The 23,121-nt window shown below is 38.5% G+C and overlaps 1 protein-coding gene across 4 annotated transcripts in view; it reads left to right on the top strand.

Annotated features, from left to right (window-relative positions):
* The window catches only part of PPFIA4 (PTPRF interacting protein alpha 4), a 112,906-nt gene that overhangs the window by 17,467 nt on the left and 72,318 nt on the right, over positions 1 to 23,121 (top strand). For all 4 annotated transcript variants that reach the window (XM_070745757.1, XM_070745759.1, XM_070745760.1 and 1 more), the window contains exons 2-7: positions 13,759 to 13,860; positions 16,345 to 16,509; positions 17,934 to 18,008; positions 19,415 to 19,516; positions 21,283 to 21,504; positions 22,449 to 22,595. In XM_070745757.1, the coding sequence (XP_070601858.1) occupies positions 13,759 to 13,860; positions 16,345 to 16,509; positions 17,934 to 18,008; positions 19,415 to 19,516; positions 21,283 to 21,504; positions 22,449 to 22,595 (813 nt within the window). The remainder of the gene's footprint in view (positions 1 to 13,758; positions 13,861 to 16,344; positions 16,510 to 17,933; positions 18,009 to 19,414; positions 19,517 to 21,282; positions 21,505 to 22,448; positions 22,596 to 23,121) is intronic.

The following is a 23,121-nucleotide window of genomic DNA, read 5'->3' as shown; positions in this document are numbered from 1 at the left end:
CAATCCCACACCAACTCCAGTAAAATAGAATGGATTTTGCAAGCAAAACTATCCATAAATTGAAAGAAAATCACAAAAACGGGGGGGGGCACATTTATGTGCAAAATAAACCAATAAGGATTAATTTTTTCATTTCAATTTTCATATCATTGTGTGCATAAATGTTCAGACTACTTTCCAAGTGAAAAAAGTTTTCAAATTGACCAAACATAAGCACTTCAAATGAAGTGTTTTCGGTCCGGGTCGTATGTGACCCGAACATAAGATTTGTAACTTTTTTTGCTCAGCAAAAACTAAGCCCCCCACCCCCCCAAAAAAATTCTCATAGAGAGAACCCCTGAAATGATGAAAAGTCATGAAATTTCAAGTTTCAGATATGCAGGGAAAATTTTTTACAGGGACTCAAACTTGGCTTCGGGTCACATACGACCCGAACAGAACAGCAGGGTTCAAACCAGAAACATTTTCTTCCAATTATTCACCTATGGAGAAACTGCAATAAACTATAGTTAATACCTGGACAAGGAAGAAACAGGGCAGTTCTGGGCTCAGATATACCGAAAGAAATACAAGGATTCAGCTTGGATGAAAGAGGGGGATAAGAATAAAAAAGTTGAGATGAAAGAACTTGAACAACAGTAGAAATTGTAGAGAAAAGAGCAAGGGAGATCAAAAATTGGTCAGCACCAGGTGATGATGAACTTCTGGTCTACACTCATTCATTACTGTTGTGGTTAGCTCTGGCCCAGCTCCTGCCCCAAGGACTGTGGATGTGGGGGAGACATCCACATGCTGCAGGCCTGTTCCCCCCCCCCCCGGTGGAATCTGCTGATGAAGGCTCCTCTTATCAAGAAGACATGAGTGACAGGGAGGAGGAGAGTGTGGCAGACAGCTCAGAAGGAGGTCAATTATCTAGCTCCTCCTTGGATTCAGAACAAGAGTTAATGATACAGCCACGCATGCGGAGAGCGATGCATAGACAGCAACAACTGAGAGATTATTATCAAAGAAAATGAGGCCACCTGTCGTTGGGTGGGGCTGTGGTAATTAGTGAGGCTGCTATAAATAGCATCCTGTGGGTTTGACCATTGTGGAGGATTATCTGATCGTTGTGTTTCGTGACTGCTTTACTGACTTTGACCTTTTGTGTGCTGATTTTTCCCCGCTTTGAAACTAAACATCTGCTTGAAGTTTGTTCCAAGCATCTACTACTCTTTCAGTTAAATAATATTTTCTCACGTTGCTTCTGATCTTTCCTCCAATTAACCTCAGATTGTGCCCCCTTGTTCTTGTGTTCACTTTCCTATTAAAAACACTTCCCTCCTGAACCTTATTTAACCCTTTAACATATTTAAATGTTTCAATCATGTCCCCCCCACTTTTCCTTCTGTCCTCCAGACTATACAGATTGAGTTCACTAAGTATTTCCTGATAAGTTTTATGCTTAAGACCTTCCACCATTCTTGTAGCCCATCTTTGGACCCAATCAATTTTATCAATATCTTTTTTAGGTGAGGTCTCCAGAACTGAACACAGTATTCCAAATGTGATCTCACCAGCGCTCTACACAGAGGGGTCACAATCTTCCTCTTCCTGCTTGTTATACCTCTAGCTATGCAGCCAAGCATTCTACTTGCTTTCCCTACCGCCCTATCATGTTATGGTCTTGCTGCTTCCTCACTGAACAATCTGCCCTTTGGCCGTTCTCTAGCTGGGTCACCCAGTTCTATCAGTAAATATACTACAGCCCAGGCTGGAGGCTGTAACTAACTTTTGGGTAAACTCTTCCTCTCCGGCCTTCAATTTGCCACCTTCCTGCTAAGCGCTCGTCTTTTGGAGTGAGAGCCCTAGCAATGGTGTCTGTTCATGCTGAGCAGCTGGGCAGAGAGCATGCCAGGTCACCAAGGGAGGGTTATGCCTGCTGGGCTCTGCAGCCGCTTGGATTAAGGGGCTATCCAGTGATTTACTTTCTGCTCCTGCTTCAATTCCTCTGCCTCTAAACAGTCAGGGTAGGAAACATGCAAGCAATGCAAAACAAACTAGGTCATTTGTGTATCTGCGAAATCCTCTAAGGGAGGCTACTGGCTCTTGCTCTCTTACCAAATCATGCATCTGCCTTCCCTGTATCTTGAAAAGCGATGTGATTAACGCAGGCAGCAGATGGGGAATTTCTGCAAGCTTTGGTGACACTGTTACAGTGTGCCCAATCCTCCTCATCTTTCTAGGTACGATATGAAGTGATTTCCTACTGATGTGAATCTGAAAACCAAGGTGGCATCTAGACTCTGTGCTGCTTCTAACCTTCCTTTCCTGGACTTAGTTGCTCCTCTCCCTTCGGTCTGTAAAGCTATGGATTTACCAGTCAAGGTGGCTATGATTTTCCTGCATGAATACAGGGAACCAATTCATAAACATCCATCTTCCCAATGGCATTAATTTCAGCATGTTCATGTTCCAGGTAAGCAGGGTATTGCTTGCGATACCTATCCATCCTAGCACTTAGAACTAGAAAGAAATACTCCAGGGTTATTAGGTTTTTCAGGCCTGCCTCTACTTTCAGAGAGATTTGCATCTTCTTTCCAAAGTTATTTGTGGGCATGACATCCTGCTTTTCCCCTCTGTGTTAAGGAATAGAAACCGTGTTACGATAGGTAGCTCCAAAAGTCTTTGAGGACTTGGGCAGTGTTTGTGCTGCTGCTTATACCACCAACATTAAGAGCAAATAGTTCTAGGGCTGCTTCCTGGGAACAAATATGCCACCCAACCTATGGTATGGTATGATTGGCATTTATATGTATGAAATGGGGCCCTTGACTTTTGGAAGCTACTCATTTAGAAATGTTTGTTCTTTGCTTTAGGTTACTTGAACAGTCACAGAAAATTGTGTATAGGGTTCTGGAAGTGAGTAATAGCTGAGTGAGTATGAACTTGCAGTTTATTAAATTCCTCCCTGCTGTTTCAAACTGCATGCTGTGTTTGTTGATTAAAAGGGCAGACATTTATACTTTGTTCTATACTCCTATGTTCCCAGAGTGTGATTACCAAGAGTTGTAGAAATCATATGTAGAAATTAGGATACAGTATTTTAAAAATTCCTGAAATTAATCCTATCCACCCCCCCAGTTCTTTTATAGTTTCTGGTCAAATAAGCTTGCACGGTTTGATTGCGCTTTTAAGCTGTACTTTTAGATAAGTTAGCTATAAAGACATGATTAGTTTTGCTTCTTTGTATATTGTACCTTGACAATTTTAATATTTCCCTCTAATGAAATTAATATTGTAATTTTAAAAATTCAATTTAAATTTATACTTATGCCTGTTATAAAAGAAAATCAGAAGCCATTTCTTTATATTTCTTTTTTCTTCTTTTTCTTCCTGTACTTTTGGCTTTGTTCTCTCTCTCTACTCTTTCTTTCATCTTAATTATTGTTAGTTTTCAGTCTTTCTTGTTTCACACACACACATACACAGTTCAGTCTGTATTTAAATAGCTACAAAATTAAGTTCTATTGGTAACATGGCGTTCAAATGACAGGGACTGTTCACCATCCTTTTTTTGAAGATGCTTTTATGCTGTTGTCAAAATCAGAGACAGCATACTTTGAATATTTTCAATGGGGAAGAAAAGGGGTTGTCATATTTGTTGTGGGCTTCCATCTGAGAAATAATATGGTGAACTAGTGGTTTAAAAAAAAAAAAGATAATCCAACAGAGATATTTTGATGTTTGAAATAATGGCTGCAGAAACAGTTCTGAAAGAATTCAGGCTGTGCTCATGCGTAATCTCAGAGAAACTGAGATTGAACTCTGATGGCTAAGAAGAATTTGTTGTTTTATTATTATTAAAGCTATCACTACTGCTATTTTATTTTCTAACATTTCAGCTAATATTTGTTACAGCAAACTAAAGAGGCATATTGACAGTTTTGAGAAGTTTAAAACCACTGTGTTGATTGATTGGGACATTCTTTCCCTCCCCCCTTTTATTGGAGGGAGAAGGGTTTTTCTGGCTACACATTGGGCTAATTATTTGTGTGATGCTTAGTCAATACATAGAAACATAGAAACATAAAAGTCTGACGGCAGGAAAAGACCTCATGGTCCATCTAGTCTGCCCTTATACTATTTTCTGTATTTTATCTTAGGATGGATCTATGTTTATCCCAGGCATGTTTAAATTCAGTTACTGTGGATTTATCTACCACATCTTCTGGAAATTTGGTCCAAGGATCTACTACTCTTTCAGTAAAATAATATTTTCTCATGTTACTTTTGATCTTTCCCCCAACTAACTTCAGATTGTGTCCCCTTGTTCTTGTGTTCACTTTCCTATTAAAAACACTTCCCTCCTGGACCTTATTTAACCCTTTAACATATTTAAATGTTTCGTTCATGTCCTCCCTTTTCCTTCTGTCCTCCAGACTATACAGATTGAGTTCATTAAGTCTTTCCTGATACGTTTTATGCTTAAGACCTTCCACCATTCTTGTAGCCCGTCTTTGGACCCGTTCAATTTTGTCAATATCTTTTTGTGGGTGAGGTCTCCAGAACTGAACACAGTATTCCAAATGTGGTCTCACCAGCACTCTATATAGCGGGATCATAATCTCCCTCTTCCTGCTTGTTATACCTCTAGCTATGCAGCCAAGCATCCTACTTGCTTTCCTTACTGCCTAACTGCACTGTTCACCCATTTTGAGACTGTCAGAAATCACCACCCCTAAATCCTTTTCTTCTGAAGTTTTGATCAGTCAATAGTGCTGATTGCTTTGGCATCTGTTTTGATTCATAAAATAAGTTTGGCAGAAACAATAATTCCAATTAGAGACCTCAAATGCGACCAATACTCCAGAATTATTATTCTTCCTCCTATTTAGAAAAAAATATAAATAAATAAATAATGGTTTATTATGGATCCCATCCATATATAGTTATGCTTAGAACTGATCTATTCAAATAGATGGCATTTTAGTCAGTCATGTCAAAATTCCATTGATTTTGGTGGGAATACTATTTTAGATATTATGGTGTATGGATCCTGTTAAGATACTTTAAATTTTTTTAAAAAAAGAATAAACAACTTTGTAGGAAATACAAAAGAATTTGACAGTTTCATATATTACTGCATTTTCTTTCTGAAAAAACATAAACTAATAATTATTAACTATTTAAATTTTACGAAAGGCAAGGAGGGTGGGGGCAATACTAATCTCTGGGGGGAACTGGTTCCAGAGGGTTGGGGCCACCACAGAGAAGGCTCTTCCCCTGGGTCCCGTCAGACAACATTGTTTAGTCGACGGGACCCGGAGAAGGCCAACTCTGTCGGACCTAACTGGTCGCTGGGATTCGTGCGGCAGAAGGCGGTCCCGGAGATATTCTGGTCCGATGCCATGAAGGGCTTTATAGGTCGTAACCAACACTTTGAATTGTGACCGGAAACTGATCAGCAACCAATGCAGACTGCGGAGTGTTGATGTAACATGGGCATACCTAGGAAAGCCCATGATTGCTCTTGCAGCTGCATTCTGCATGATCTGAAGTTTCCGAACACTCTTCAAAAGTAGCCCAAATGTAGAGAGCATTACAGTAGTCGAACCTCGAGGTGATGAGGGCATGACTGACTGTGAGCAGTGACTCCCAGTCCAAATAGGGCAGCAACTGGTGCACCAGGCGAACCTGGGCAAACGCCCCCCTCGCCACAGCTGAAAGGTGGTTCTCTAATGTAAGCTGTGGATCAAGGAAGATGCCCAAATTGCTATTTAGCTTAAACATTAAGAGAATCTCACAAATCTGTATCTTTAGTAGCATGTAAGATTGATCTTGACAGGCAGGAGGAACAGGCATGTAAAAGTTATCTCATTCTACAGGTGGAGAGATCCAGAGTTTCAGAAGTGGCCCTCTCTAGTTTCTGGAGAGTAAAGAGAAAAGAGGGGGAAAGTACTTTCAGTCTTGCGAGATTTATGTTAATCCTTTGAGGAGCACAACTATGAATACTAACTTACACTAATAGAATATTGCAAGATCAAAGGAATCTTGAATCTCTCCAAAAATACTTAAATGTTTGTTTAAAAAAACCCACTCTACTACTGTATACCAATCACACCATATTCCCAGCTTTCATAAGAAAAAAATATCTTTGTAGTTTTTATATTTTTATATATTTTATATTTTTATATTCTTGCTACCCTTCCTTTTATATAAATAAATAATAATTGTATATTAGTAACCATCAGACACAGATGTAGTACTTACAATGAGGTGGAACAGTTAATTACCTAGCCTCTCTATAAGCAAATCATCTAAAATATTTTAGTATTTTTCCATGTTAGAGCATCTGTTCTTGCAGCCTTACATTATTCAACTTTCTCACAGCATTTCTAATGTTCATAATTTATGGTAATTATTTCAGTTCTACTACAGTGCTGTAAATTCTGATAGAAACATTATTTCCAACATTTCCTCATTTCAGTTGCATTCCAAATTTTATTACCACTGTCAAGCGCAGAAAAATCAGAAGTAAGCAGTTCAAATGGATATAAAGGTTTATTGCAAGCTTATGCACTCGACAAGAATCTGAACTATTATTAATGGCCAAAGCAAACTGGTGGTAGATGAGAGTCAATGGAATTCAAGATGGGCTGAACTTTTATCTCTTATGGGTGGGAAGGGACTCAAGACTGATGACATGTTTGATCCTTTGGGCTCAGTCTGGTCATCTCCTACAACCACTTTTATTTTTAATTCTATTTACTCTGCTGAAGTCTTTCTGCATATCCTTTATCACAGATTTCCCAATGTTTTATTTCCATCAAAAATGTACCTTAACTAGTTCCTTACTCCTTTATATTTATTTATATGTTTAAATATATATTTAATATTTTCTTATTAAACACCTGATTGGCCAGGTGCAAACAAACACAATCAAACCATGAACAAGACCAAATAGATACTTTATCGTTGCTTACCTTATACAGTATTGCAAAAATCTCACCAAACTTTCCTTGGGAATGACAGACATTTTGTCTCCTGAACTGACTCCAAGCTGAAATGTCTTTTTACTCCTCCTAGAAGGGCTCATCTCTCCTAAAGATGGTAGTTCCATCATAGAACTGATGTCTTCTTCCCTTCATTTTTTTGAAGCAGTTATTCTGTTATACAGTATATGCTTTTTTCCCCATCCACACCCCTTTCCCGTCATCATTCCATTAAACAACATTTTTCATGCTTCCTATTAAAATAGCTCCATGTTCTTCTGTAGAACTTTGCAACATGATCATTTTAATTTTGTTCCAAGCAATTTCATCTTGTTTTTATTTACAACTACTTGCCAATCATTTTGTTAATTTATCCTCTAATAGCCTTTAAAACAGGACTCAAACTTTTTCTTCCCATAGTCATTCTTTCAATCTGACATAATTTAGTTCTTTGGATGTCCATTTTCTCCCAAAATTGATTTTTGACTCTACCAAATAATGGTACAATCTCTCTTCATCTTAATATCCTTCACTTGTTGTGAGCCAGCCCGAATCCTCGGAGAGGTGTGGCATATAAATCCAATAAACAAACAAGCAAGCAAACAAACAAATAAATAATACTTTCATTGTCTCCTAATCAATAAATAAATAAATAAATAAATAAATAAATAAATAAATAAATAAATAAATTTTGCTTTAAGAGCCATTCGTTGTGAATGAATCATTCCTTGTATATACATATGGCAATATATATTTTAATCATATATTTCAAACTGATCTTATCAACTGCTTAAAACCATTGCTCATAAGTTATCATTCTTTTTCATGTTTGAGTCTTTGAAAGTCTGAAACACTTTTTTGTATTCGTTCACCTTTTCCTGACAAATCCTTTCATTTCTTCCAGTAAAATAACTTTTACTTCTGAGATGCCTTCATTCTGAAAATTGCAGTTTTCGCACAAAATGATCTCTGACGTTTATAGCTTTCCATTAGTTTCATAGCACACAAATTTTACTACCTGTGAATTCCTGCACACATGCACAATAACTTAGATGATACTAAAACATACTTTCTGAGATATATTTTAGTGCTTTTGTTTATAATTTAATCTACACTTTTCCTGGGTGTATTCATCAATTCTACAAATCATCTTCATTCAGGTCCATTTCATCAGTCCCTTTTTTTTGGTTTCACAATCACAAAAATGTATCTTATTTTTCTTTCTTTCGTTCATTTCATTCATTAATTCATATGCTTTATCATTTACTTCTGTTACAGTCCAAGTTGCAATCTTCCATAAATCATCTTCGTCAACCGATGGGCTCATGAATATTGATCTCCACCACTCATCAAGAAGTAGGTTACCAGTCTTAGTTATAACTATGTCACATGCAGCATTCCCTCTTAACAATAAGGACATAACACCCATCATTCGGGCACATATTGGTTACTGTGCCTCAAGCACAAAGGAAATGCAGTTCCACCCTAGGCATGTTCACATTACAATATGCAAGCAAGGATTTCTGGTTCAAAGGCTACGTTGCAAGACAACCTGCCGTTATACTATATTACCTTACAGTATAAGAAATCAGACAATTATCTTTTGTGTTAACTTTCCAAATTTTTCTTACCAAGTACTATTTCTAGTATATATGTGCAGTGATACCTCGTCTTACGAACTTAATTGGTTCCGGGACGAGGTTCTTAAGGTGAAAAGTTTGTAAGACGAAACAATGTTTCCCATAGGAATCAATGGAAAAATGATTAATGCGTGCAAGCCCAAAATTCACCCCTTTTGCCAGCCGAAGCGCCCATTTTTGCGCTGCTGGAATTCCCCTGATGCTCCCCTCCATAGGAAACCCCACCTCTGGACTTCTGTGTTTTTGCGATGCTGCAGGAAAATCCCAGCATCGCAAAAACGAGCGGTTTGCTGGCAACGGAAGTCCGGAGGTAGGGTTTCCCAGTGAAGGGAGCCTCAGTGAAATCGCAGCATCGCAAAAACACCGAAGTCCTCGAAACCCCACCTCCAGACCTCTGTGTTTTTGCGAGGCTGTGATTTCACTGAGGCTCCCCTCGCTGGGAAACCCCACCTCCAGACAAAAACAGGTGCTTCGCTGGCAACGGAAGTCCGGAGGCGGGGCATCCCAGTGGCGGTGGAGGGTTTGTAAGGTGAAAATAGTTTGTAAGAAGAGGCAAAAAAATCTTAAACCCCCGGGTTTGTATCTCGAAAAGTTTGATTGACGAGGCGTTTGTAAGACGAGGTATCACTGTACTTGGATTTTGTCTCAGTGAAATTACTGTCCTATTGTCCAAATTTACAGTGTTCCCTCACTTTTCACGGGGGATGCGTTCCGAGACCGCCCGCGAAAGTCGAATTTCCGCAAAGTAGAGATGCGGAAGTAAATACACTATTTTTGGCTATGAACAGTATTACAAGCCTTCCCTTAAAACTTTAAACCCCTAAATTGTGATTTCCCATTCCCTTAGCAACCACTTAGATTATTACTCACCATATTTATTTATTAAAGTTTATTAAAAAAATATTTATTAAAGGCGGGCGAATGTTTGGCAGTGACATATGACATCATCAGGCGGGAAAAGCCGTGGTATAGGGGGAAAAACTTCAAAGTATTTTTTAATTAATATTTTTGAAAAACCGTGGTATAGACTTTTCGCGAAGTTCGAACCCGTGAAAATCGAGGGGACACTGTACTTACTTTTCTTATGTTTCTGAGCTGGGGTGAGGTAGTGGTTAGAGTGCAGCAGTGCAGGCTACTTCAACTAACTGCTAGCTGTAGTTCAGCAGTTCAAATCTCACCACCGGCTCAAGGTTGACTCAGCCTTCCATCCTTCCGAGGTGGGTAAAATGAGGACCCAGATTGTTGGGAGCAATATGCTGAATCTGTAAACCGCTTAGAGAGGGCTGTAAAAACACTATGAAGCAGTACATAAGTTTAAATGCTATGTTAATACCAATATCTACTATCTTGTATATGTTTTTTTGACAAATAAAGATGACTAAAGATGAAGCTCACACACACAGAGGAGGATTTCTCCCTTCTCATCTCTTATGCTACACTACACTTATTTTACCAAAATATCAAGCCAGAGAAAATTCAGGCTGATTATCTGATTGCTCTTCTCTTGACTTCTTTCTAATATTTGGGAAAGATAGCCGATGAAGAGCAAACTGAGCTATTCCATATGCTTTACGTTGATCCCTCGTTTTTCGTGGGGGATGCGTTCCAAGGCCACCTGTGAAAAACAAATTTCCGTGAAGTAGAGGAAATATTTTTTTTTATCTATTTAATGAGTATTTGGACTTTTAAAACCCACCCTTTTGCATTAACAGTCATTCTATAATGTTTCTCAGCTGGAACTACATGTGATATCCTACTAGTTTCTTTAATAGAGTACAGTAGTACTGTAGAAGAATTTTATGAATTTTTAGTGGATTTCAAATTTTTAATGGATTTAAAACCATGAAATAGCAAATCCGTGAAAGATGAACCATGAAGTAGTGAGGGATTACAAGTGCACTAGAGTGCCTTCCGTCCCCTGTCGTATTGCTCTCCTATATCTTCTATACCTTTCTTCTATTCCTATATCTCTTCTTCTATTCTTTCATTGATATGTTCTATTCCTATATCTTCTTTTCCATTTTTTCTTAGATATATTTTACTATGAGTATCTCCTCTATAACCTTCATCATGTATTTTACTATTTGTGTGTGTGTGTGTGTGTATATACTATATATATATATACCCACTAAAACCCTCATTGTGTATTGGACAAAATAAATAAATAAATAAAATATTATGAAAATACAATTTATTAATACCTTCCCAAAGAGAATCAAGTATCCCCCAAAATAGTTCCTATTGTACTTCCCTGTTTTGCACATTGCTTTAATTTCTGCCCTTTTTGAGATAAACTATGTCTGTAGAAATTTCTCCAATTGTCATTTACTTTTTAAAGTCCTCTGAAATTATAGAAAGGAGAATTGAGGGAGAGAAAGTGAGAGGTGGCTATTGTTATTTTTAGCTTTCTTCTTTCTCTCTATCATCAGGAATGTTTTACATCTCGAACAGAGTCATCATCATCACAGCAGGTTCTCTAACTGATAAACACATGGCAACACCATTCTAATGAAAAGGCAAAAAAACTAGTTACCAGAGTTTTCTTGGAAATATATAGTGTCTCATAATAGTGAAAGGTTCGTTGAAAGGCGGCTGTAGCTTTGCACTGTCAGACACAATATTGTATGTCGCAATCAGTACCTTTTTGTCGATTCTGTCGCTTCCCCCCAGGACAATGCCACCAATGTTCAGTGGCAAATAATCAAGTATGAACTGTGATTTAGTTATTTCCCTTTGGCAGTGACAGCACCTGTTTGATCTTGTTTGGGTTTAGAAGCTAACCAGTGTAAGTATTTAGAAACATAGAAACATAGAAAATTGACGACATAAAAAGACCTCATGGTCCATCTAGTCTGCCTTTATACTATTTCCTGTATTTTGTCTTAGGATGTATATATGTTTATCCCATGCATGTTTAAATTCAGTTACCAACCACGTCTGCTGGAAGTTTGTTCCAAGCATCTACTACTCTTTCAGTAAAATAATATTTTCTCACATTGCTTCTGATCTTTTCCCCCAATTAACCTCAGATTGTGCCCCCTTGTTCTTGTTCTTGTGTTCGCTTTCCTATTAAAAACACTTCCCTCCTGAATTTTATTTAACCCTTTCCCTTCTGTCCTCAAGACTATACAGATTGAGGTCATTAAGTCTTTTCTGATAAGTTTTATGCTTAAGACCTTCCACTATTTCTAACCAGAGCTAGACTTTCTTATATTGTGGTCCAAGGGAGAAAAAATATTGACATGGAGAGTACTCAGACTGCAATGCTATACAATGTATAGAGGAATTGTAAGCTAAAATTTGAGAACTGTTTTAGAGTTTATTTTTTGACAGAGCCATGGTGGCCCAGTGGTTAGAATTCAATATTGCAAGCTACATCTGCCGACAGCCAGCAGTTCAATTCTCACTGGTTCAAGGTTGACTTAGCCTTCCATCCTTCCGAGGTCGGTAAAATGAGGACCCAGATTTTAGAGGCAATATGCTGACTCTGTAAACAGTTCAGAGAGGGCTGTAAAGCACCGTGAAGCAATATATAAGTCTCTGCTATTGCTGTTTGAATGGGAGGCCACCATGGAATGCTAGGGTGAAAGTAATTTCATCCCAAAGGTTTAAACATAAGAGAAAAACCAACATCTTACCTGTCAGTCTAGAGTTAAAAAGCATTCAGTAGTGAAAAGATTTGCATGGTGATGCCAAAATCAATTTTGTCTTGGTTTTGTGATTTCCTCTCCTGGGAAGACAAATTATCTCTCCCAGTTGGCTCACAACTAGAAAAGCAGCACTCCAGTTCCACAGAAGCTGGAAATTGGGGATGCAATATCAGTCTAAGAACTAGTAAGAGCTTGATGCAAATTATAACCTTAATTTGTTTAATGGCAAATGATATTAGCTGTACCTTCTTTTATGTATTTCTTGTATTTCATATATGCATTTCTTGTCTAGAGGAGCAGCTACAGAGAAAAATCCTACAGACTCAATTGTTATTTTTTCCTATTTCCCTTTATCTATCTGGCTTTATCTTCCATTAAGTACCTTAACTTTGCTACTCATTAGAAAGCGTTACATTTCTTATTGAATTGTTCTGATAGAAAATTTAACTTTTTATCATTTGCCTGGCTGCTTGGCTAAGCAAAAATTGAAGGAAAGAAAGCCACTTCTGCCCTCTCCAGATAAGTCAGTGTAGAGAAGGACTTTCTCTGGAATTAAGTGGATAGTGGTGATATTTGCTGAGTAGATTCTTGCCCAGAAATTGTAGGAGGGTGCAGTGCAGTGGAGGGTGGAAGATGTGGATATCCTACACGGGAACCAGGAACACCAGTCAATCATGTCTCTGTGCATGTGGGTAGAAAGCACCTTCTATCACACCAGCCCTGTAAGTACAATCTTTCACACTAAGGGCTGTCCCCTCCTTTTCATTATCCTTTTGATAATGAAAAAAAATGCTTGCACCATTCTAACTACACAGAATCCATGGAGCATAATGATTATAGTGATCTTAAGGTCTTATGTGCCCAGATTTAAGCTCAGAACTCATTGGATAATATTAGGCAGCCATTCTTAGCCCAAAATACCTCTTGGCTTTATTGTGTGAATAAAATTAAAGGAAGCCATGCACAAAACTCAGAAAGCTATCCAAACCTTGCTTGGGAAAACAAACAAGCAAAGCTATGTTTTGTTCTGCTACAAAACATTAGATGGCAATTTGAGCTGGCATATAAGACTCAAGATATTTTATATTCCAAAAAATGCACTTTCTAATAACTGTCTTATATGAACAGACTGAAATACTTTGCTTGCTGTTTCTTATTTTCTTGAATTCACTTAGGAAAGGAACTGAGGGCAGAAGTATTGGTGGTAGTGGAATCTTACTGCCATTTCAGATTACACCAAAGTAATAAATGATACTTTTTGGAACACTTGAATGCCTTGTGAAGTATCAAAACCTGCTGATGAGTGTCAGAATTTTTTTGTTTGTTTGCTGATTTTATAATTCATAATCAGATAGGTAACATCATTATGTGAACTTCTTGGGTAGAATAGGGAGACAGGGAAGGATATGTATGCAGCCCCCCCTTTTATGTCATTTATTTAGGCATAATCTATAGAAACCTAACTCAATTGTGGAGCTTACGATTGTCTTGCAGGAATTTGCAACATTGACCAGGGAACTCAATGCATGTCGAGAACAGCTGTTGGAAAGGGAAGAGGAAATCTCTGAGCTGAAAGCAGAACGTAATAATACGCGGGTGAGTAATAAATGAGTTTTATGCTGGACGCAGTCCTGTCGGTAGCTTAATCCAAAAGCAACATTTATATTTGCAGATAACATCCAGCCACTCTTTAATCATAACTTGTTGAATATGTCATAATGGCCTGATTTGTGCATCATTCTAGACCAAAAGGAAAGAAATCACATGGTTTGCTTTATGAACCCAGAATTAAACCACCTAGGTTAATTGAGATGCAGCATAGTCTGCTTTTTGCTAACTCTATCTAATAGACAATTATACTGAAAATTTGCAGTTTTCCCCAGCCCTTTTAAGAGGATTGTAAGCTTTTTGTATTATTTATCTTCTTCTGTAATATTTAATATTACTGTTCTCTTGTTCTTTTGATTATGACAAGGTTTAACATAATCTCTCTTAAATTCAGTGTAATTTCTATAGAATGTTGGCCTTGTTTTTTATATTTCGTAGAATGCAGTTTGGTTTTCATACCTGCAGAGGCAATTTAGGACCATATCTAGTTATGGAGAATAAATTTGTGCCCTTCTGTCTGTGACAATCCTTCAAGTACAGTGATACCTCATCTTACAATCGCCTCATCATACAAACTTTTTGAGATACAAACCTGGGGTTTAAGATTTTTTTGCCTCTTCTTACAAACTATTTTCACCTTACAAACCCACCGCCGCCACTGGGATGCCCTGCCTCCGGACTTCCGTTGCCAGCGAAGCGCCCATTTTTGCACTGCTGGGATTCCCCTGAGGCTCCCCTCCATGGGAAACCCCACCTCCGGACTTCCGTGTTTTTGTGATGCTGCAGGGGAATCCCAGCAACGCAAAAACGGGCGCTTCGCTGGCAACGGAAGTCCGGAGGTGGGGTTTCCCAGTGAGGGGAGCCTCAGTGAAATCGCAGCATTGCAAAAACACAGAGGTCCGGAGGTGGGGTTTTGAGGACTTTGGTGATTTTGCAATGCTGCGATTTCACTGATGCTCCCTTCACTGGGAAACCCCGTTGCCAGCGAAGCGCTCGTTTTTGCGATGCTGGGATTCCCCTGCTGGGATTCCCCGGCAGCATCGCAAAAACACAGAAGTCCGGAGGTGGGGTTTCTCATGGAGGGGAGACTCAGGGAAATACCAGCAGCACTTCGGCTGGCAAAAGGGGTGAATTTTGGGCTTGCACACATTAATCACTTTTCCATTGATTCCTATGGGAAACAGTGTTTCGTCTTACAAACTTTTCACCTTAAGAACCTCGTCCCGGAACCAATTAAGTTTGTAAGACAAGGTATCACTGTATTTGTAAACCACTGTAAAGAACATTAGGTACTTGTTAAAGGCAATCTCTCAGAGAGTTAGTTTGGTGCAATTATTAAGGGAACAGGCTAGAAACCAGGAGACCATGAGTTCTAGTTCCACTTTAAAGTCCTCTGGGTGACCTTGGTGTGGTTACTCTCTCTCGACCTTAGGAAGGAGATAGTGGCAAACCATTTCTGAAAAGTTTTGGAAAGAAAACTGCAGGGATTTGCCAAGGCAGTCTCTAAGAATTGGATGCAGTTGAACAGAAAAAAGGCAGTCTCCAAAGAAAAGCCAAATAATGTCAAGAAAAATTGCTAATTTATATGATGACTTCATGAATATAACTAATGATTCTTTTGAGAGTTAAACCTGGACAAAAGATACATAACTTTCACCATACTTTCTTTGCTTGGATTTTTACTGTTTTCAGCATTACTGGAAGATGGTTAGCTTTCTCAACTACACGTCAATACATTTTCCATGTGAAATTCTAGAAATTTAAAATGAGACACAGAAGTACTGAACTTCACTAACTCTATACTTAGAGATGCTTCAAAGTTTGGATGTGCTACTACATGCCACACTAGCAAGGAACCATCTGCCAGACACAGTGCTGTTATGATTGGCAAATGATTTTGACAGATGGCTCCACTCAGGGGTTTAGCCATTTCTCAAAATTCAGACTGGGCTTTTGTTTCAGTTTTGGCTGCACGAGATCAAAGTAAGCTTGCCAAGACAAAGTATGAGTGAATTTTAACACTATTCCCACTTTGCCTGTGCAAATGTGATCAACTTAAAAAAGCAACAACCCTGTTTCCGGTAGATTATAACCATCTTAGGGCATTACAATCCCCATTCTAGGGACTCCAATCTAATAAATCTCCTTATAATGCATTTTTTTTAAAAAACAGGATAAGTTATGAATTAATTCAAGGACAGTTTTAAAAAGCTTGCTTATCTCTTCCTCTGCTATGAGGACATTTCCTGTGAACAATCTCTCAATATATGTATGTTTATTAAATTATTTTTATATGTCAAATCTTATCTATTATGTTTTAAGATTTAAGCCTTAGTCTGATGTCTATATTTCTGGCGCAGAAAATGCCCTTTGCTGTTAAACCTGGTAATTATTCAAATCAAGGATTGAAGGCTTTATGTTGCTTACGGTGACTTACGTAAGGAATAACTGGAGCTGCTGTTTGATTTTCAGCTTTTATTGGAGCACTTGGAATGCCTGGTCTCAAGGCATGAACGCTCTCTGAGGATGACCGTAGTAAAGCGACAAGCTCAGTCTCCGTCAGGTGTCTCCAGCGAGGTTGAAGTTCTGAAGGCCCTGAAGTCTTTATTTGAACACCATAAAGCATTGGATGAGAAGGTGAGACTTACTTAGTGGTTAGTTTTATTTATTTATTTATTTTGTCCAATACAAAATGAAGGTTGGAGTGAATGAACATGTAGTAATTGTTGTGATTCAGCCTGAGGCTCCTCAGGGACCGGCTGGATCTCTGCCAGATCCATGCCCAGAGGAGGAGGACAGTGAACAGGAGGGGGAGTACCAGGCAGACGGGGGAGAGGAACGTCAGGAAGAGGAGGAGGGAGAGCAGCCTGAGACCCCCGGGGGGGGGGGCTCTCCCCAGCTAGTAGCCTGGATTCATTGGATGAAGACGCACAGGCTATAATAGACATGAGGCAGCCACGAGCAGCTCAAAGATGGGGCCAATTAGAAAGGTATTTCCATCCCTGAATTGGCAACAGCTGGGTTTGGGTGTGGTTCTCCTCAGCAGGGTTGAAAAGGCAGGCCCACCCTTACAGTCTTGTGGAGAGTTATCAATTGGGAGTCCTGTGACCTTGCTTCGATTCTTGGCGTTTCTGATCTTGGCTTGTGGCCTAGAAGTCTGAAAGACTTTACCAGTGTCTGGCTACTCTTTTTGGTTGGTGTTGGCGTCTGGGGGGACCCAGACAGAACAAGTAATATATATCAAGGAAAGGATAGAAGAAAAGATATGAAAATAAAATATGTCAATGAAGAAAAGAAGAAAAGATACATGAATGGAAGAAATAAGATATATAGGAGAGACAATTGGACAGGGACTTATGCACGCCCCTTACTTTTGTTGGAGAAAGTTTAGCTTTAATAAAAGCCATCTGTTTTTAACTCATAACCTTTTAAATAACAAAGCTGTGGAGATCTCTAATATTGCTCTGGCTCAGCACTTCCTTAGAACTGTCATGGCTCTTTTAATCCTTCCACTAAAAGATTTCCATATTAAAAGGTTTTGCCCTTTGAAGGAAGTTCTCAATTATTACTGCTTTACCTTCCAGCAAGCTACTGTCAAAACTGAATTTGTACAAGTGCTCCTCTAAAGGGATATTCCAGCAGTCCACTTCCCCTCCAATTCAACGCTGTATTTCAATTTTCAGAATGCTGGATAGATGATTCTGGGAGTTGGTCCAAGCATGAAGTTGAAAAAATACTAACTTAGACAACTTTCTGAAATCATCTTCTGTTGATGCTTGCAGACAGTAGTCTTTCCACCTGCAGACCAAGTCACTTCATAGTCTTCCACAAGAGCAGTCTGTTATTTGAATGGGATCCAGGCTCCTATAGCTGACAGTTCTGCACCCTTCTGGCAAATAATTTGAGAAGAGTCTGATCTCATTAAATTGTTTGTATTATGAAATGGAGTTTCAGATGCTAGGTGTTCTTAAATCTGGCACCTTAGGACAATAAATCGCAAGAAACCTCTCTATTCATCGGTTTCCCTTTTAAATAACAACTCAGTTTCTTTACATTTTCAGGTAAGAGAACGCCTAAGAGCAGCACTGGAACGAGTAGCCACACTAGAAGAACAGCTATCCAGTGCCCACCAGCAAGTAAATATACATTTCATTTTCTATCTCAGATTTCATAGGAATGTTGCTCAAGTGAACTGTCTGTTCTGTTTTCCACAAGCATATAGATAGAGCAACAAAGCCCAATGTAAAAATGCAGAATGATCTGGCTTTATTGTAATAGAGAGCCAGTTTAGTTGTTAAAACACTATGCTAGAAAGCAGGAAACCATGAGTTGAAGTCCTGCCTTGGTTATGAAAGCCATCTGGATGACTTTAGGTCAGTCACTGTCGGTCAACTACCTCACAAGGTGGTTGTTGTGGGGAAAATAGGAGGAGAAAGATGTGTTTGATAAATTTGCCACCTTGAGTTATTTGTAATAATAATAAAGATGGGATGCAAATAAACATAGAAACATAGAAGATTGACGGCAGAAAAAGACCTCATGGTCCACCTAGTCTGCCCTTATATTATTTCCTGTATTTTATCTTAGGATGGATATATGTTTTTCCCAGTCATGTTTAAATTCAGTTACTGTGGATTTACTAACCATGTCTGCTGGAAGTTTGTTCCAAGCATGTACTACTCTTTCAGTAAAATAATATTAATATTATTAAATGATGATGATGATGATGATGATGATGATGATGATGATGATAATAATAATAATAATAATAATAATAATAATAATAATAATAATAGTAAAGCATAACACACCAGACATTGTGATCATGGAGAAAAAGAAAGTATGGATTATCGACATTGCAATCCCAGGAGACAGCAGAATTGAGGAGAAGCAGCTAGAGAAATTAGTGAAATACGAAGATCTAAAAATCGAGCTGCAACGACTCTGGCATAAGCCAGTGAAAGTGGTCCCAGTGGTACTTGGCACTCTGGGCGCAGTACCAAAGGATCTCAGCGGACATTTGAAAACCATCGGAATTGACAAAATCTCCATCTGTCAATTGCAAAAGGCCGCTTTACTGGGATCGGCAAACATAATTCACCGCTACATCACGCAGTCATGGGTGCTTGGGAAGCGCCCGACTGGTGATGAAATATGAAATCCAGCATAGTGATCTCGTTTGCTGTGTTGTACTGACATAATAATAATAATAAAAAAATATTTGGACAATGTCATATCCAAGGAAGGGAAGAGAAAAAGAGAGAAAATGACAGAATAGATGGCACAGTGTAATGAGTAAGATTAAATACATGCATGCTTTTATTAGGAAGTTTAAAATTCACAAAATAAAGTATTGGATGTGGAGTTTTCTTTCCAATAACGTATTATAAGTGAAAAGTAGTTGTTCCTCCTCCTGTGAAAGCTTTTAAAATATCTGTTTAACCATAGGAAGTGTTCTAAATCCCTTGTTCTATAGGTCTGCTTTGCATTGTTTTCATGTTTTTATGAGAACTGTAAGTTCTACTGAATATATATTTTCCAGGTAAATGCTCTTCAGCAGGGATCTTCCCAAAGGGAAGCACCTGTAGGGGAAGATGAAAAAAGGACAGAGGGCAAAGAATCTGGACAAAAAATGCTTTGGAAGGTAAGAGGCGATTTCTAGGAACTGGATAATAGCCAAGATACAATTGAAATATTGTATGTCTGCAACTGTGAGTCAGACAGTTATGTTCTATGGGACTCTTTGACCTGTCCGTAAATTTTGGGTTTTCTTTGCTGTGTTTCTAAAGTTTTGAAATAGGCTGATTGAACAGTTTTCCAATTGTTCTAAGCTTTCGTCTGATTTAAGACACCTTATTTTCAAAAGGTACATTGTGTAGAGCTATACACTTACGTTGAGCTGATTTGATGTAGTGGGTAAGAAATCAGTCTAGAAATCAGGAAACTGTGACTTCGAGTTTTACCTTCAGCACAAAACATAGAACCATAGAAGACTGACAACAGAAAAAGGCCTCATGGTCCATCTAGTCTGCCCTTATACTATTTCCTGTATTTTATCTTACACTGGATATATGTTTATCCCAGGCATGTTTAAATTCAGTTACTGTGGATTTACCAACCACGTCCGCTGGAAGTTTGATCCAAGGATCTACTACTCTTTCAGTGAAATAATATTTTCTCACGTTGCTTTTGATCTTTCCCCCAACTAACTTCAGATTGTGTCCCCTTATTCTTGTGTTCACTTTCCTATTAAAAACACTTCCCTCCTGGATCTTATTTAACCCTTTAACATATTTAAATGTTTCGATCATGTCCCCCCTTTTCCTTCTGTCCTCCAGACTATACAGATTGAGTTCATTAAGTCTTTCCTGATACGTTTTATGCTTAAGACCTTCCACCATTCTTGTAGCCCGTCTTTGGACTCGTTCAATTTTGTCAATATCTTTTTGTAGGTGAGGTCTCCAGAACTGAACACAGTATTCCAAATATGGTCTCACAAGCGCTCTATATAAGGGGATCATAATCTCCCTCTTCCTGCTTGTTATACCTCTTGCTATGCAGCCAAGCATCCTACTTGCTTTTCCTACTGCCCGGCCACACTGCTCACCCATTTTGAGACTGTCAGAAATCACTACCCCTAAATCCTTCTCTTCCGAAGTTTTTGCTAACACAGAACTGCCAATGCAATACTCAGATTGAGGATTCCTTTTCCCCAAGTGCATTATTTTACATTTGGAAACATTAAACTGCAGTTTCCATTGCTTTGACCATTTATCTAGTAAAGCTAAATCATTTACCATATTACAGACCCCTCCAGGAATATCAACCCTATTGCACACTTTAGAGTCATCGGCAAATAGGCAAACCTTCCCTACCAAACCTTCCCCTATGTCACTCAGAAACATATTAAAAAGAATAGGACCCAGAACAGACCCTTGTGGCACACCGCTTGTAACCTGACTCTGCTCAGAATACTCGCCATTAACAATAACTCTCTGATGTCTATGCTTCAGCCAGCTTGAAATCCACTGAACTATCCAGGGATTAAGTCCAATCTTCACTAATTTATCTATCAGCTCTTTATGTGGAACCGTATCAAAGGCTTTGCTGAAGTCCATCTGGTTGACCTAATGGGCTAGTTGCTTTCTCGCAGCCCTAGGAAGAAGACAATGGCAAACCTTGAAAACCTTGCCGAGAAAATTGTAGGAACTTGTCCACACAGCCTCTGACACAATTGAATGGAAGGGAAAAAAACCCACCTTATTATATGGTTTACAAATAAAAAATAATGATTGATACCTTAGCATTTGTTGAATAGAATTTAGAAACCTGACACTTGTTCAATATTCTAATTTATCTATTCTCCATTAATTTGAAATGTTGCTATCTTTTTTCTATATTACTTGACAGAGACTCCCTAATGGCTCTATACATCCGGATGATGGGGCAAGTCAAATTGTGGAATTGCAGGAGCTTCTAGAGAAACAAAACTTTGAACTAGCCCAAGCTAAAGATCGGTTAGCTGGTCTGGCTGCCAGCGTTGCTGAGCTTGAAGAAGATCTTAGCACAGCCAGGAGGGACCTCATCAAATCTGAAGAAATGAGCAGCAAATACCAGAGAGACCTACGAGAGGTCAGAGTGCTAAATTCTGGTTGTGAAAATGATGGCATACAAAAAAACCTTCTTCCAAATCAATTTAAAATACTTCAGTTTTTCTAGCTAGACTGAATCCTGAGTTTTATCGAAGTTACTGAAGAAATGGGTTTAGTTATATCCAGTAATACAGTGGTACCTCTACCTACAAAGGCCTCTAGTTACAAACTTTTCTAGATAAGAACCGGGTGTTCAAGATTTTTTTGCCTCTTCTCAAGAACCATTTTCCACTTACAAACCCGAGCCTCTGAAACTGTAACCAGAAAAGGTGGGGAGAAGCCTCCATGGGACCTCTCTAGGAATCTCCTGGGAGGAAACAGTGCTGGAAAAGGCAGGGAGAAGCCTCTACCCTCCCTGTAGTTTCCCCAATCGCATGCATTATTTTCGTTTACATTGATTCCTATGGGAAAAATGGCTTCTTCTTACAAACTTTTCTACTTAAGAACCTGGTCATGGAACGAATTAAGTTTGTAAGTACAGGTACCACTGTAAATTATAAAATTATTCTAAACCTTTCCAGAAAGGTAATCTTGTTTAGAATATTCTGTTAAAATTGGCAGGTTTCTTATATATATAGTGCAGGTTCTTGAAAACCCAGGTTATATTTTTCCCCTACCAACCTCTGTTCCTTGTTAATCTCCCTTTGCTTCTTGAAACTCCTGTGATAATATCTTTGACATATAGCGAAAGTCTCCAGCCAGTACCAGGCAGATGTTCTACAGCTGCAAATGATGCGTAGAATATAATTTGCTTCCAGGAATCAGAGGATTTAACTGTGATGGAGTTTTCCATCCCAGCACTTGTTGCCCCACTTCCAACTATAACAGTGGAAAAATTGATACAGGCTGAATTTACAATGGGACTAGACTGTGTTAGATTCTACTGCAGAAGTAAACCTGCATTTTTAATATTTCCTTTCCCAGGCTTTGGCACAAAAAGAAGACATGGAGGAGAGGATAACCACCCTAGAGAAACGATACCTGGCAGCCCAGAGAGAAGCCACTTCCATTCATGACCTTAATGACAAGTTGGAGAATGAGCTTGCCAATAAAGATTCCCTCCATCGCCAGGTAATGGGGATTAATGACATGACAATAGCATTATGTCCGGAAGCAGAAAGATTTTGGTCCAGGATTCAAAATTGATTGAAGGAAATATTAAATTATCAATTGGAAACGAAACCGGAAATGTATCTGTTGGGAATAATGAGAGGACAGCAGAGCAAAGACGATTACTATTTAATAGCCCACATATTAACGTCAGCAAGGTTGGTGTTCACACAAACGTGGAAACAAGAAAATATACCAAATGAAGAGATGGTGATTAGGAAAATGTTAGATTGTGCTAAATTAAGTAAATTAACATATGAATTACAGAATAAACAAAATAAGAACTACTATACAGTTTGGGGGAAACTATATAATTGGACTGAAAATAATAATAATAAAAAATTGAATTAATATTTAAGGGAAGGAAATGAACTAATAAAAACAGAATTGTAAAGTATTAAACATTAAGCAATTCAATCTGTATATATAAGTATATGTCTTGTTTTGTTTGCTTGTTTGTATTATAATCAAAATAAAATAAAAATTA

This window comes from Erythrolamprus reginae, chromosome 3, assembly GCF_031021105.1.
Source record: "Erythrolamprus reginae isolate rEryReg1 chromosome 3, rEryReg1.hap1, whole genome shotgun sequence".
Classification (NCBI taxonomy): Eukaryota; Metazoa; Chordata; class Lepidosauria; order Squamata; family Dipsadidae; genus Erythrolamprus; species Erythrolamprus reginae.
The sequence above is the reverse complement of the archived record's forward strand: the minus strand, read 5'-3'. Positions and strand labels throughout refer to the sequence as shown.